Raw genomic sequence first — 14,650 nt, 5'->3', positions numbered from 1 at the left:
CCCCCTTTGAGCCTTTAAAGGAGTGTTCTCTGAGAGAGCTTACTCTGAAGACAGTGTTCCTGGTAGCAGTGACAACTGCTAGGAGGGTCAATGAGATGGAGGCCTTATCAGTCAGGGCTCCCTTTTGTGTTATCTTTCCGGATCGGATAGTTTTAAAGACCGATCCAGCCTTTTTGCCGAAGGTGGCATCCAGCTTTCATAGAAGCCAGGAAATTGTTTTGCCCTCTTTTTGTCCCAATCCCTCCGGTGAGAAGGAACTAAAGTTTCATTATTTAGATGTTAGGAGATGTATCCTACACTATCTGGAACTGACCAAGGCATTCAGAAGGTCAGATTCCTTATTTGTTTTATTTTCCGGGGCCAGAAAAGGTTGTAAAGCGTCCCGGCGCACTATTGCTAGGTGGCTCAGAGTAGCCATTGAGCAGGCTTATTTAGTTGCAGGGAAAGAAATCCCAGTGGGTATTAAAGCACACTCCACTAGAGCTATGGCAGCCTCCCAGGCAGAAAGAGCGGGAGCAACGCCAGAGCAGATTTGCAGAGCAGCAACATGGTCCAGCTATTCCACTTTCGTAAAACACTACAGAGTGGATTTGGTGTCGGCAGGTGAGCAGACCTTTGGGCGAAAGGTTTTGCAAGCTGTAGTCCCACCCTAACTGGTAAGTGCTCGCTTATCCTCTCATAGTGGCTGTCCTGAAAGACGATTAGGGAAAATTAGAGTTACGCTTACCGGTAACGTCTTTTCCAGTAGTCTTTCAGGACAGCCCTAGTTCCCACCCGAAAATTGGGGGGGGGGGGGTCTTACAAAAGACCAGAGCGCAGCAAGATAATGGTATTTGATAAATATGTTATTAATGTGTTCTTGTGTCTCCCCAGCTGGCCGGAGGTATTCTCGATATAAACTGAGGTCCGGCAGGGGAAGTAAGAATTTATGGGCTGGCGCAGTGTTTCCAGAGGAAGAGGAGGAGTCTATCTCTCATAGTGGCTGTCCTGAAAGACTACTGGAAAAGACGTTACCGGTAAGCGTAACTCTAATTTTCCTACAGAGCAGTGTGAAAGGGAACTTAAGGTCAGTTTATGAAAAGTAAAGTGAGAGTCAAGAGCACTTTTGATTGATGCAGGAGACAGAGAGAGCATCCTGTACAGGAAGCTTCCATCGTGTGCTCATGAAAGAGCTGAGACATTCTCAAATAACTTCTTCATGAGAGGCCAGAGCTGTTGCAAACCTGCAAACAGTACAGTGATAGGGTGGAGGTGCAAAAACTCTTTTAGAATGTGTTTAGTGTTCTAACCCCAAATTTGGTAAGTGTGTGCAAGTAGTTTGATGTAAGCTGTGTTTTACTTTTACTTTTTTATTTTTATTTTATTTTTTTTATCCATATTCTGCTGTCTGTCTTTTCATGACTTTCATGTCTTTTTCATGACTGTGTGGATGAAATCTGTCTAAAAGAGGTGTTAGTAACAAAGTGAAATCAGGATCGCAGAGGCAACCCAAAAATATTTTTTTTTAAAGTCAGCAGCTACAAATACTGCAGTTTTTTCTCTTGTATTTACCGACCAACACAGCTGCTCTCTGTAACTAAATAGGTTTGTTAACCTGCCACTAGGAGAAACTAGGCAAAATTGTAACACAATACACAGAATTGTCAGTACCGCCAGGGGGCGGACCTTGTGCTAACAACCCTCCCTACTGCCCCAGCAGCTTCAGTTTTAATTTGCCTAGTGAAGGAGACCGACCTAGGAACCCTGCGGGCCCTTTGGTGATTTTTTTTGATGTAGGACTTATGATTTGCGCAAGATGAATGATGCTGAGATCTTCTATCAACTGCCGGCTGGGTGACAGGCTGGTTAAGTTATCCTTGTAGTTCCCCCAGTCCGGCCATCGAGCATGTGCACGTCGCAGCTACGGCCCGGCAGGCCACGATATACCTCAGCTCCAGAGGTGGTCGATGAGCTTCAATGCTCCGGGGTATACGTATGACTGGCCTACTGATGTCTGGATCACAGTATACCGAGGCCAGCAGCCATTTTGTAACTGCGCAGGAGTGGGTCTGTGATGGAATGTCTCCAAGCTCTTTAGGACTGGTAAGTACGGCTCTCCCTGCTTCGGTGGGGTGAGCAGCTGGGCATTCCCTGGGAGGTCGATTCGGGGGCCACCTCACCACCTCCTCTTCTCTCCCACGACCCTATCACCCCTCCTTCCCAACCCCCCCCCCCCCCAAGGGGCGGCTGCATGTGTCTGCTGTGCAGTGTGTACAGGGGGTCGCTGGGTCTCTCACATTTATGGGGTCTGTGCGGTTAGCGATGGTCCTGGTTCCAGTATGGGGGGTCCTAAAAAGGGTGCCTGTGGAGATATTTTGCTGTGTTTGAGGCAGCACTGTTCCTTTCACTGCATGACGCTGTCCGGCAGCTATTTTGGATGGGGGCAGAGCAGGTTCCCCTTGTGAGATTCAGCGGCCATTTTTCTATAGGTTTTCCCAATTCAGATCATTGGCGGCCATTTTCTTGAAGCCTTAGCGCTTTTTTTCACCGCAGCTCCCTAGTGACAGCATGCCATGTGCTATCACATGCTGTTTCCTGTGTATACAGGACGATGAGCAGCCATTCCCTGAACGCTGGTGCAAGCTCTGCAGATCGCTTCAGTGCTCTTTTGTACTGCTGCTGCCAACACAGCCTCTTCACTCTGCACTTGGGTAACCTCCTGGGGACTAAAGGCATGGCTAGGAACCGACACAGAATGCCTCAGGGTGGTGAGTCTGGCGCTAGGAGCCCCCCCCAGCCAGCAGCAGCAGGAGGGTGGGACCTTCACTGTCCTAAGTCCCCTTTCAGTTGGCAGACAGGGTAGGGTCAGCATGGCTTCAGAAACTGATGTTTCTTCCCCCAAAATTCAGGCTATTGCAACCGGGTCACCTGCGGATGGCGCTGTGCCCATGGACACCCTGATGTCGGTCCTTAAGACCCCTTTCACACCGCACCTTGCGTCAGCGGTAAAACACCGCTATTTTTAGCGGCGTTTTACCGCCAGATTTGCGGCGGATTAGCAGGGCGCTTTTACCCCCGATAGCGGCCGCGAAAGGGTTAAAACTGCCGGCAATACGCCGCAATAGCGGCGTTTTGCCGGCGGCATTACAGCGCTGCCCCATTGATTTCAATGGGCAGCAGCGGTGGAGGAGCGGTAAACACACCGCTCCTTCACCGCTCCAAAGAAGCTGCTGGCAGGACTTTTTTCTGACGTCCTGCCAGCGCACCGCTGTAGTGTGAAAGCCCTCTGGGCTTTTACACTACACACAATGGTGCAGCTTCATTAGGGCGTTTTGCAGTCGCTATTTCTAACGCTATAGCGCCTGCAAAACGCCCTGGTGTGAAAGGGGTCTAACTCATTTGTTCTACAAGGTAGACATCAGTGCATCGTCTGATGCCTGTTTTGGCCGCAAAGTTTTGCAGGCGGCCGTGTAGTTGCAGTTCTATATATGCAATTGAGATTTTTTCCTAGTTTTTCTATAAACGCGCAGTACTGTTTTGATAATGCACGGTTGCATTACTTCCGGTCTTGGGGATCACTACTGTTGAGGATACCCGGTTATATGGTGGTGGATTTTCCACACACTGCTGTTTTTTTGTGGGTTTAGTTTCACTAGTTCCCACTTGCCATGGTGCATGAAGTTCTTACGCTGTTTTTCCCACCCCTCGTTTGGCTCTGCTTGGGGATGTCCCATTTAGTTACAGAGAGGAGCTGTGTCGGTTGGTGAATATAAGAGAAAATAGGATTTTTGTACTCACCGTAAATACTTTTCTCTGTAATTCACCGACCGACACAGCATCCACCCCTCCTTTTCTCTACGTTGTACTGCTTGTTGACGTACTGAAGCTGCTGGGGCAGCAGGGAGGGTTGATGGCACAGGGTCCGTCCCCTGGGCGGTACTGACAATTCTGTGTGTTGTGTTTACAATTTTGCCTAGTTTCACCTAGTGGCAGGGTAACAAACCCATTTAGTTACAGAGAGGAGCTGTGTCGGTCTGTGAATTACAGAGAAAAGGATTTTATGGTGAGTACAAAAATCCTTCTTTTTTTTTTTTTTTTTTTTTTTTTTTTTTAAAGTCAGCTGCTACAAATACTGCAGCTGCTGACTTTTAAAATATAGACACTCACCTGTCCAGGGCGGCTACAATGTCCTCACCCAAATCTGTCCCTTGGCTCTCGAGTGGAGGCGCTGCCATCTTTGTTAAGGGAATCGAGAAGTAAAGCCTTGCGGCTTCACAGCCTTGTTCCCTACTGCGCATGTGCGAGTCATACTGCACGTCCTCACTGGTCTCTACAGTCTTCTGGGACCTGCGTGTCTCCCAGAAGACAGAAGGGGGATGGAGGAGGTGCCGGACATGGCGTAGATCTATGCCCGGAAATAAGACCTATTACCTGGATTATACAGGTATCTGCTCCCCCCTGAAGGTACCAAATGTGACACTGGAGGGAGGAGGGGAGGAATCCGATCAGCAGAAGTAAAATTTTTGGGTGGCACTCCGTTTTTTAACCATTTCAGCCCTGGAGGATTTGGCTGGCCAAAGACCAGACCACTTTTTGCGATTCAGGAATGCATCGCTTTTTAGGCTGGGTTCACACTGCTGCGGGGGGAGATCCGGATGTGATTCACACCGCACTGCAGTGCAAATCACATCCGATCTCCGTAGCGATGCGAGTTCAGCCATACAGATAGTATGGCTGAATTCGCATCGCTCCCGCAGCAAACTCGCACGGGACCCTTTTTTTGGTCCGCAACAGAATCGGATCGCATGGGGTGTTCACACCATGTGATACGATTCCTGTGCGAGTCGGCAGATCGCACTGCGATATGCGGACGGATCTGGGGGTGTCATTAACATATCATTGACACTCCCAGCCGTTCGCATAGGGCAGTGTGAACTGCCGGCGGGAGTAATGCGATGCGGGAAAACGCAGCGGATTCGCGGCGTTCCCGCATCTCTGTGGTGTGAACCCAGCCTTACTGACAAGTGCGTCGTCGTGCGACGTGGCTCCCAAACTAAATTGATGTCCTTTTTTTTCCCTACAAATAGAGCTTTCTTTTGGTGGTATTTTATCGCCTCTGCAGTTTTTATTTTTTGCGCTATAAACAAAAAAAGAGCAACAAATGTGAAAAATAAAACTTATTTTTTTACTTTTTTGCTATAATAAATATCCCCACAAAATATATATAAAAAAACTTCTTTTTTTTTTCCATAGTTTAGGCCGATAAGTATTCTTCTACATATTTTTGGTAAAAAAAAAATCGCAAAAAAAATTTGATTCGTTTGCGCAAAAGTAATCACGTCTACAAAATAGGGGATAGTTTTATGCAATTGTTTAATATTTTTTTTTTTTTTTTACTAGTAATGGTGGAGAGCTGCAATTTTTATCATGACTGTGACATTATGGCAGACAGATCGGATCATTTAGACACATTTTTGGGACCATTCACATTTATACAGCAAACAATGCGATTAAAATTGCATTGATTACTGTGTAAATGTGACTGGCAGTAAAGGGGTTAACACTAGGTGGCGCGGTAGGGGCTAAGTGTGTCCTGGGCAGTGATTCTAACTGTGGGGGGGGTGGGCTAGCTGTGACACATCACTGATCATAGCTCCCAATCACAGGGAGCTATGATTAGTGACACTGTCACTAGGCAGAACAGGGAAATGCTTGTTTACATTAGTATCTCCCCATTCTTCTGCTCCGTGAGATGATTGCGGTTATCCTTGCGGACCTCAAGTCTGCGGGACTCGCGCACGCCTGCTATGCAAGCCCCGTGAGATCACGTAGTATAACGTGATTTCACGCAGCGGAACAAAACTGCGGCGGCTGGTCCGCAAGCAGTTAAGATTTGAAAACTCCAATTTTTTTTTTTCTACAAATTATATTGCAGTTTGGCTCATTATACACTTTAACCCTATGCTATGTTCATATTGTATATGTATGATGTGGCAATAAGCCCTTTTTATATATGTAAGTTCTAATGTGATTTAAATTATTTGGTTTAAGTAATAGGAGTTGATTGTACTCTTTATTTTTTTCAGATTGGACAGACAGTTACAAGACATAGTCTACAAATTAGTTGTTAATTTGGAAGAACGTAAGTGATTTCACAATATGCAGTCCACATCAGCTGCTGATGTACACAGTTACTTTCTGACGAATGAGAGGACCAAAGTATCTTAAAATTACAGACCACTCCTCCCTAAAGTATACATTTTAGTCCAGGATCTTGCTCTCCATCCTTTGTGTAAATATACTGTAAAGTGCTCATATGGCAAACCCAGATCTGTGAAGACCAACTACTTAAACTGCAACTTCTTATGTATAAGTGTGATTCTGCCCTCGTTTAGTAATCGTTAAGTGATGGGCCGGACACCCCTTCCCCCCCCCCCCCCCCCCCAGTTTGATTCGCAAACATGACATGAACATGAACCTATTAAAGTCTATGGGACCCAAATTCAAAAAGTCCCCATTTTGAAGGCTTATGCCCTGTACACACGTTCAGACATTCCGACGACAACATGTTTACGACGGATTTTGGCCCAAACTTGTCTTGCATACACACGGTCGCACAAAGATGTCAGAAAATCCAATCTTTCTGAACGCAGTGACGTACAATGCATACGACTATAAACAGGCCAATAGCTTTCACCTCCGTAATTTATTCTGAGCATGCGTGCCACTTTGTACGTCGGAATTGTCTACACACGATCGGAAATTTAAACAATTGGATTTTGTTGTCGTAAAATTTTAGATCCAGCTCTCAAACTTTGTGTGTCGGAAATTCCAACGGAAAAAGTCAGATGGAACCCAAACACGATCGGATTTTCCGATAACATGATCCGATCGCACATTTTCCGTCGGAAAGTCCAACCGCGTGTACAGGGCATTACAGTTATTAAGTTATTGGCCAAAGATTGGATTTTTTTTTCTTTTGATGCATATGTGCATTTATTTCTGTAGGAGCATAGCATAAGGTCTTTGTACTTGCATACTAGGGACATTTTCTAAATTGGGGTTAGTCCTTGTTCACACCTGTGCAACTTATGTGATTCGATCAAATTGCATGACAAGTCGCACAATATTGCCGGCAATGGGAACTGTTCAAATCAGTGCAAAGCCGACTTTGCGGTGCCACATCGATTTGAAAAAGTAGTTCCCTACTTCTTTTGTCAATTTCAGGTTTGACTTGCACAGACATCTGTGCATGAAGTCTCAAGATGACAGCCAAGCCGCACTGACATGCGGCCTTCATTTCAAGTGACGTCACACGATTTCAAAACCGCATTAAGTATGAACCAGGGCTAAAGTTTTAATTTAAGAGGGTTCTCAGGTCTCTTGATGATGTTGTTTTGTTACGAATGTTGTCAGTTTTAAAGAAGTGCAGTTTTGGTGGAGTTTTCTAAACCTTAGTTTAGTTAGTTTTTCTCAGTGTTCCTGCCTCATGCCATTCCTTCTGCTTTTGGCACTTGGTCCATTCTGATGAACAGTCGGGGCCTGTACATAAGATGTATGGTCAGAGTCTGCTTAAGGTGTGTGTTTAAGCTCTAACAATACATTTCTCTTATTTGCTCCCTTTATGGTCTGTTTATATATGGTAATTAAAATCTTCTTTATATATATATATATATATATATATATATATATATATATATATATATATATATATATATATATATATATATATATATATATATTAAAAGTCCAAAAAACAAAACAAAATGTTGATCCAGCCAGAAATATTGTAAGCTGATAACCTCCCATATGATCTCCTGTGCGGACAGTTATCGGCATTTGTTTCCAGCTTATTCTGATTACAAAACACCTCCCATTTTCTATCTAAGGTAGCAGCACTGCTGCTCCTAGATAGAGTACCTTGGGACAGAAAGTGTGCCCTGGGCAAGTTTACCGGGCAAAGCGAAAGAAGAAAAAGTGTGAAAAAAGAAAGTGATTTCAGCCATTCAGAGCCCAGGGCTCCCACTGCCCACAGTGTGTCCTGTGAAAGCAGGGACTGAGGGGAGTGGTGCCACAGCCAAGACAGAGCTGGGGCCAGGTATGTGTTTAGGGACAAGGTGTTTTACTTTAATGCAGAGGTAAAAGAAACACTTTAAATTCAGAGTCATCTGTTCAGTAGACAGGGCACCAGACGCAGTAGGCGATGGGTAAGTACACACTCAGTAGGCCTGTTTAAATTCAGCCCTGGTCTTGTTAATGCAGGAAATGTCCTGTAAAAGTCTGCTCTTTTTATTGGCATTGATGGTTTGTATTACTTTTTTTTGCAGGTGAAAAAAAGCAAATGTGTGACTTTTACAGCGAAAGGGGCCTTGAAATTCCAAAGCCAAGTAAGTTAAAAATGTTATTGCTGTTGCCAGAAGTGTGTAACCTTTTACTTCTTTGAGACCCCTAATGTCAAATTCCAGCATAGAGTTCCTCTGGTGATTGCTGGGGGATCTTAAAATGGATCCATATGTAAATTTATTTTTAATTTTTATTTCTCCTAGAATAAAAACATGTTATACTTGCCTGCTCTGTGCAATGGCATTGTACAGAGCGGCTCCTTACTTGCTCTTTGGGGATCCCCCACTGGCCTACTTCTCTCCACCTCTTATGAGAGTGCTCCCTCTGCACACTGTGTGCAGAGGGGGGATTCATGCAGGCGCTCTCTCACCTGGCTATGTGTCAATAGATGCACACAGTGTGGCTCGGCCATGCCACTGGCTTCCTCCTCCATAGGATTTGATTGACAGTAGCAGGAGCCAATAGCTTCCACTGCTATCAAAGCCCTGTGTGAGAAGAGGAAGAGAGGAGCAACGCTGCTGTAGATGGGTTTGATTGGGATTGAGAGAGGACTCAGGTAAGTGTTTAGGAAGGCATGGGGGGAATAAGTAATGGGAAATCTTTTACCTAAATGCAAGGAACAAATAAATGTAAAAAGTCTTGACTTTTAAAACATTAAAGAAGACCTGTGCAACTGAACTTTAAAGTGTGACAAAAGAAAAGCCTAAACAGAGGTAAACACAAGTGAAAAAAAGATCAGTGAATGAGGAGATAAAGGAAGCTGAAGTTGTATGATAAGCTCTACTTGTCCTGTAAAAGTTTAAGCTGGCCATAACATGGCTGGACCTTGGGCCCTGTTCGCACCACTTGTCTTGACAAACTTCGATGAAAAATCAAAGGAGATGGTTGAAAATATTTTGGCCGAAGAGTAAATCGCAGTTTGGGTATTCAGAAAACCACAGCTGTTTGAATACAGTAGCCTGTATGGGAGATTCTCCTATCCACACTGTTTAGCATAGATGGAGGAATTCTATTAGAGTTCTCCTGTCTGATCCAAGTCTATGTCTTTTCTCAATGTGGCTCTGCCCCAAAACCTTCTGATTGTTCAGAATGTGTAAACCCAGGCACTAATAACTGGTGATCCTGTCATTAAGGATCTTGATGAAGCACTTGGTTTTTTAATGTGGCATTGCTCTGTCCCTGTCTTCCAACTGTGCTTCTGTCTTGTCACTTGGACCTCCAATAGAAACTACAAGTGGTCATTTCAGTACACCTTATACAGGTATAGTCCCCTGTCAGTATCAGGGGACATGCCCTGAGATATGCCACGCAGCCACTGCTGGAGTTATGTGTTCAGTATATAAACAGAAAGAGGCTTCAGGAGATCAACAACAATACATGTAAAAAAAACAAGTATTTTTGTTTAGCACTTGAAATGTCATGTGATTAGTATCCTCCATCCACTTTAAAGGACTAATAAGGAGTTTCCAAAACTTGGTTGGTAGCGCCAAGCTTTTTTTTTTTTTTTTTTTTACAGGAAATTTGGAGATATCCTGCAAGTTTAGCTGCTTGGACCTTTTGGATCGGCTGATCATTGATATATGATTTTCACTGCAGGCACCCTCTGCTCATGCATATTATTATTATTATTATTATTAATTTTTTTATCATGCTCAGTTTAAGATGCCACCATTTTTGTGACAGGTTTAATTTAACACTTATTAAAACTCTGCATCCATGAAATCTACAAAAAATACTTTTTTTTTTTTTTTTTGCGTAGGGCCTTGTTCCACCTTATCCAGTGTAGGAGGATGTGGTGTGGAGGGCTCTCAGATGTGAACACAGGCAGTGGTCATTACAGTGATCACAAGGCACAGAGCCGCTCTTTATGGCAATTTGCATTATGCTTGAGATCTGCACTAATTAATGACAGATCAGTCAGATAATCGAAGGACACAATGACTGCCTGTGCATGTCTCTGCAGCACCATTCAAAAGGAACCACCTACCTGTGTCTTTTTTTTTTAATATATATTATACAGGAGTTGTAGGGCGATTAATTTGGAAAACTACTTGAAGGATTTGTATATCAATATTGTTACCTACTTTTTTCTGTTGTGTTCCATGCATGCTGACCTAGTAATACCATGTTTGTTTTGATGTAGCAGTCCCACAACCAAACATCACCAATCGAGGAAGGCCTAGGAAATTGTTGGGACCCGTCTTTCGTATCCCTCCAGAGTTGGATGTATCGCTGCTTCTGGAGTTTATTGGGTCCGTAAATATCCTGCTCAAATCTAAGAGAATTATTATGTTAATAACCTTCATCCCTGTCCTCCCTTTCCACCAAAGTAAAATTTACGAGAACCTTAAGCTTGGTACGTACAGACTGATTTTCGGGAGGCATCAGCCGGTTCAATAGAAACTGGTCAACATTTGGCCAGTGTGTACTGCAGCCGGTCCAACAGAAGCCATCTTCTGCCGAAGGGGCATGACCAAAAAGGTCTGGCAATCAGCTCCCGATCAGCGCTCTTAGCCAGTTGCTGAGAGCACTAACTGGAGTGTTCTGGCGAGAAGGGGGAATTAAAGTCCTCCTGGCTGTTGGTGTATGTCTAGGGAAACCTTTACAGTAGTTTACGTGTCTGATCTCAGCTTCTGCATGCTCCTTCGTACTCCTAGATGGTGTCCGTGCAGCCTCTTTGCCCCTATGCTGTGGTGGTCAATGTCCTCAAGATTGATGCAGGGCCCATTGAACATAAGGACGCTCAAGGACAGTTCACTGTTGGAGTGTAGGGAAGGGCTGTCTGCTGGGGCTGCACTTCACAGAAGGACTTTAAGTTTTCCTGGAGTTGGGCTACAAGGGCTTGACATATTCACTACTTGCACATGGTACTGATGTATAAACATCAGATTCCTGGCAGAAAGTCCTGCGTAAAAAAGGGGGGGGGGGGGGATGAGCAGTATAGTAAAAAAATGTTTATCCATGTACACACAGGTGAAAATTATTTTAGCTTTTCTTGGGATGTGTCGCACATATGTACACTTATATAATACTTTTTTACTTCTCTATATGATGCGTAGATTTATGTGCTTGTATGTATAGGGCCATTAAAAACAATAGACTGCATTTAGATCAAAAAATATAAATGCTTATGTGCCTAACTGTTTTGTTGCATCTGTGTGCAAGAGGCCATCGGGTGAATCTGTTCATATAAACCTAATGTAGGTGTTTTAGCCCTGGTTCACACTTGAGTGATTGGACATGTCAAATCTGCGTCAATTGGCGTCAATGGCACAGTCCTAATTGGTGCAGCACGGCATCTGCAAAAACTGCTCTGCTGAAATTTGATTGTTTTACAATACTGTGCAAATGTTTTAGACAGGTGTGAAGAAATGCTGTAAGGCAAGAATGCTTTTAAAGATATTTTATTTTTATTTTCTCAATTCACTAAATACAAAGTGAGCAAACAGAACAAAAAATCTAAATCGAGTCATTATTTTGTGTAATTACCCTTTGGCTTCAAACCAGCATCCATTCTTACACTTGTGCACTTGCACAAAGGCATTAGGATTAGAGTCAGGTGTATTATTAACCAATTATACCAAGAAGGTGGCAATGATCATCAATTTCATATGTAGGTTGAAACAGTCATTACCTGAAACAGAAACAGCTGTGTAAGCGTATTGCAAACTGTATGGGGAACAGCCAAACTCTGCTACTAGGGTGAGGTTGTGGAAGACAGTTTCATGTCACAGGTCATACAGAATGCCATGGCTGAGCACAGAAACAAGACACATAGGGGTTTATTTACTAAAGACAAATCCACTTTTGCACTATAAGTGCAGCCGCTTTAGACCTGAGGGGAAGATCTAAAATGAGGGGAAGCTCTGATGATTTTATCATCCAATCATGTAGAAGCAAAAATGCTGTTTATTTTCCTTGCATGTTCCCCTCAGATCTACAGCGACTGCATTTAGTAGCCTTTAGTAAATCAACCCCATAGTTGCACTGCATCAGTAAAGTCTCTCCCAGGCAAGGATTTCAAAGCAGACGGGTTTCAAGGTGTGCTGTTAAAGATTTTTTGAAGAACAGACAATGTTGAGGAGTGTAGACACAGTGGTCGGCTAGGGAAACTTGGTATGTGCTCTGGACTGATGAGTCAAGACTGTAGCAAGAATCTGTTCGCCAAAGGGCTGGAGAATGGTAAATAATGAGTGTTTTCAGACAACAGTAAAGCATCCTTGCAAGTTTAGGACTGTATTTTTGCAAATGGAGTTGGAGATTTGGTCAGGATCAACGTTGTCTTCAGTGCTGAGAAATATATTCAGATACTTATCCATCATGCCATGCCATCAGTAAAGCATGTGATTTGGCCCCAAATTTATTGTGCAGTAGGATAATGACTCCAAACATACAACCAGTGTCATTTAAGAACTATCTTCAGTGTAAAGAAGCACAAGGAGTCCTTAAAGTGGTGGCTTGGCCACCACAGAGCCTAAATCTGAACATCGAGTCTGCCTGGGATTACATGAAGAGACTGAAAGATCTGAGGCAGCCTACATCCACAGAAGATCTGTGGTTGCTTATCCAAGATCTTTGGAACAACTTGCCTGCGAGTTCCTTCAAAACCTGTGTGCAGGTGTACCTAGAAGAAATGATGCTGTTATGAAGGCAAAAGGGGGGTCACCCCAAATATTGATTTGATTTGAATTTCTCTTCTGTTCATTTACTTTCCATTTTTTGTTCATTGACTAATATAAACTATTAACACTTTTATTTCTGAAAGCATTCTTAATTTACAGCATTTTTTTCACACCTGCCTAAAACTTTGCACAGTAGTATAAATGTAAATAAAAGGAATACCTGCGTCTAGGGGCTGTTTAGGAAAATTAAAAGCATAAGCATTAAAGGAGAAGTCTAGCCAAAGCTTGTTTGGCTGTACTTCTCCTATAGATCACAGGAGTGCAATTTGTTTTGCACTCCTGTGACCCATTTTCAGCAGAGAGCAGGATGAAGTCTGCTTTCTGCTGTTGTCAAGTCAGTCCAGGCACCACGTCGTCACGACAAAATCTGGATCTGCCAGGTGCCTGGACTGATACCTGGACTGATACCCTGCCGAGAGACTGAGCCGGACGCTCCACCCCCTCCACAGCCCAGCACCAGACTGATCCTGCATCCACCTACGTAAGTATGATTTGGGGGGGGGGGGGGTGTTCAACCTTTACTACTTTATTTAAAGTGGACCTTTCCTAAAGCACTTTCAATCTTTTGAACCCCCTCTACAATCTTAAAAGCCAACTTGGTCCAATTTGCGCCCCTTCCCCTCTCCAGCAGCCTCCTGAAATATCCATGTCTGCTTATAGAGAGCAGCTAGAGTAGAGGGGGACAGACCCGACCGCACGTCTTCAGGAGCATGCTGCTAAAATCCTGAAGAGAATAGGAGCGGGTCAGGGGGATAGAGGAATGCTTTGGTGCAGTGGGGAACTGGCCATGATATGGTATCCTTATAGGGGTACACAAGGGGTCTATTATTCTTGAGACATCCAGGGTACAAGAACACCATCCACTCCACTACATCTTGGCATGTTCCATTTCTGGTGTGACCAGAGGGGGTGAGGGGGTGAACATATTCTGGTACTGAGATATACAAGTGAACTTTTTTTTTTTTTTTTGTATTCTTGTTCTAAATGGGCCTCCCTATGAGAAACAAAAATTGCATCAAACACAGCTTCTTCTGAGCTTTGTGATCAGTTGGGAAGTTGTTGTGGGTTACAATATGTACTGGTATTAGAGATGTTGTTTCAACCACTAGATGGCAATGAAACCCTTATTAGATTTTTTTTCAGCGATGGTTTAGGTGGGTTTTTTCTTCATTGCATAAATGTCTTTGGAAAGGCAATTTTATTTCTTGCATGTACATTTTATTTCCTTCACTTACGGCATATGCAACGGAGAGTTAAGTAAACGCTTCTAGAGTGAAAACCCCCATTCCTTGTGTGCATGAGACCCACACAAAAGCTGTACTCCAGGAAAGCCACTTCCATATATTATAATTTATATTTATAGAACTGAGATATACTGTACATGCTTTATTATAATGAAATATAGGATGAAATTCCATGTGTCAAATGAATGGCTTTATCGGTTAATATGGATTCCGTTACCCTGATGTATTGAGGTTGACAAAAAGAACTCCAAGGGATGTAATTGCATTGCCTTGATATGTATCTTGTGACATCCTACCTTGTTCTGTCTTTGAAAATGAAAGCTTCAATTCACTAGACTGTAGTGGAGCTTGAAGTGTTTTATGTCCGCATATCCCACCAGCTCCTGCATTATTTATTGCAGT

At 43.6% G+C, this 14,650-nt stretch overlaps 1 protein-coding gene across 1 annotated transcript in view; it reads left to right on the top strand.

Moving 5' to 3' along the window:
• The window catches only part of PCGF6 (polycomb group ring finger 6), an 86,376-nt gene that overhangs the window by 25,850 nt on the left and 45,876 nt on the right, over window positions 1-14,650 (top strand). The window contains exons 4-6 of the mRNA XM_077455287.1: window positions 6,066-6,121; window positions 8,307-8,366; window positions 10,466-10,574. Coding sequence (XP_077311413.1) covers window positions 6,066-6,121; window positions 8,307-8,366; window positions 10,466-10,574 — 225 coding nt within the window. The remainder of the gene's footprint in view (window positions 1-6,065; window positions 6,122-8,306; window positions 8,367-10,465; window positions 10,575-14,650) is intronic.

This window comes from Lithobates pipiens, unplaced genomic scaffold (genome assembly GCF_037356315.1).
Source record: "Lithobates pipiens isolate NorthernLeopardFrog02 unplaced genomic scaffold, aLitPip1_a1.2 Scaffold_25, whole genome shotgun sequence".
NCBI classification, from domain to species: Eukaryota; Metazoa; Chordata; class Amphibia; order Anura; family Ranidae; genus Lithobates; species Lithobates pipiens.
This window is presented reverse-complemented; position numbering and strand designations above follow the sequence as displayed.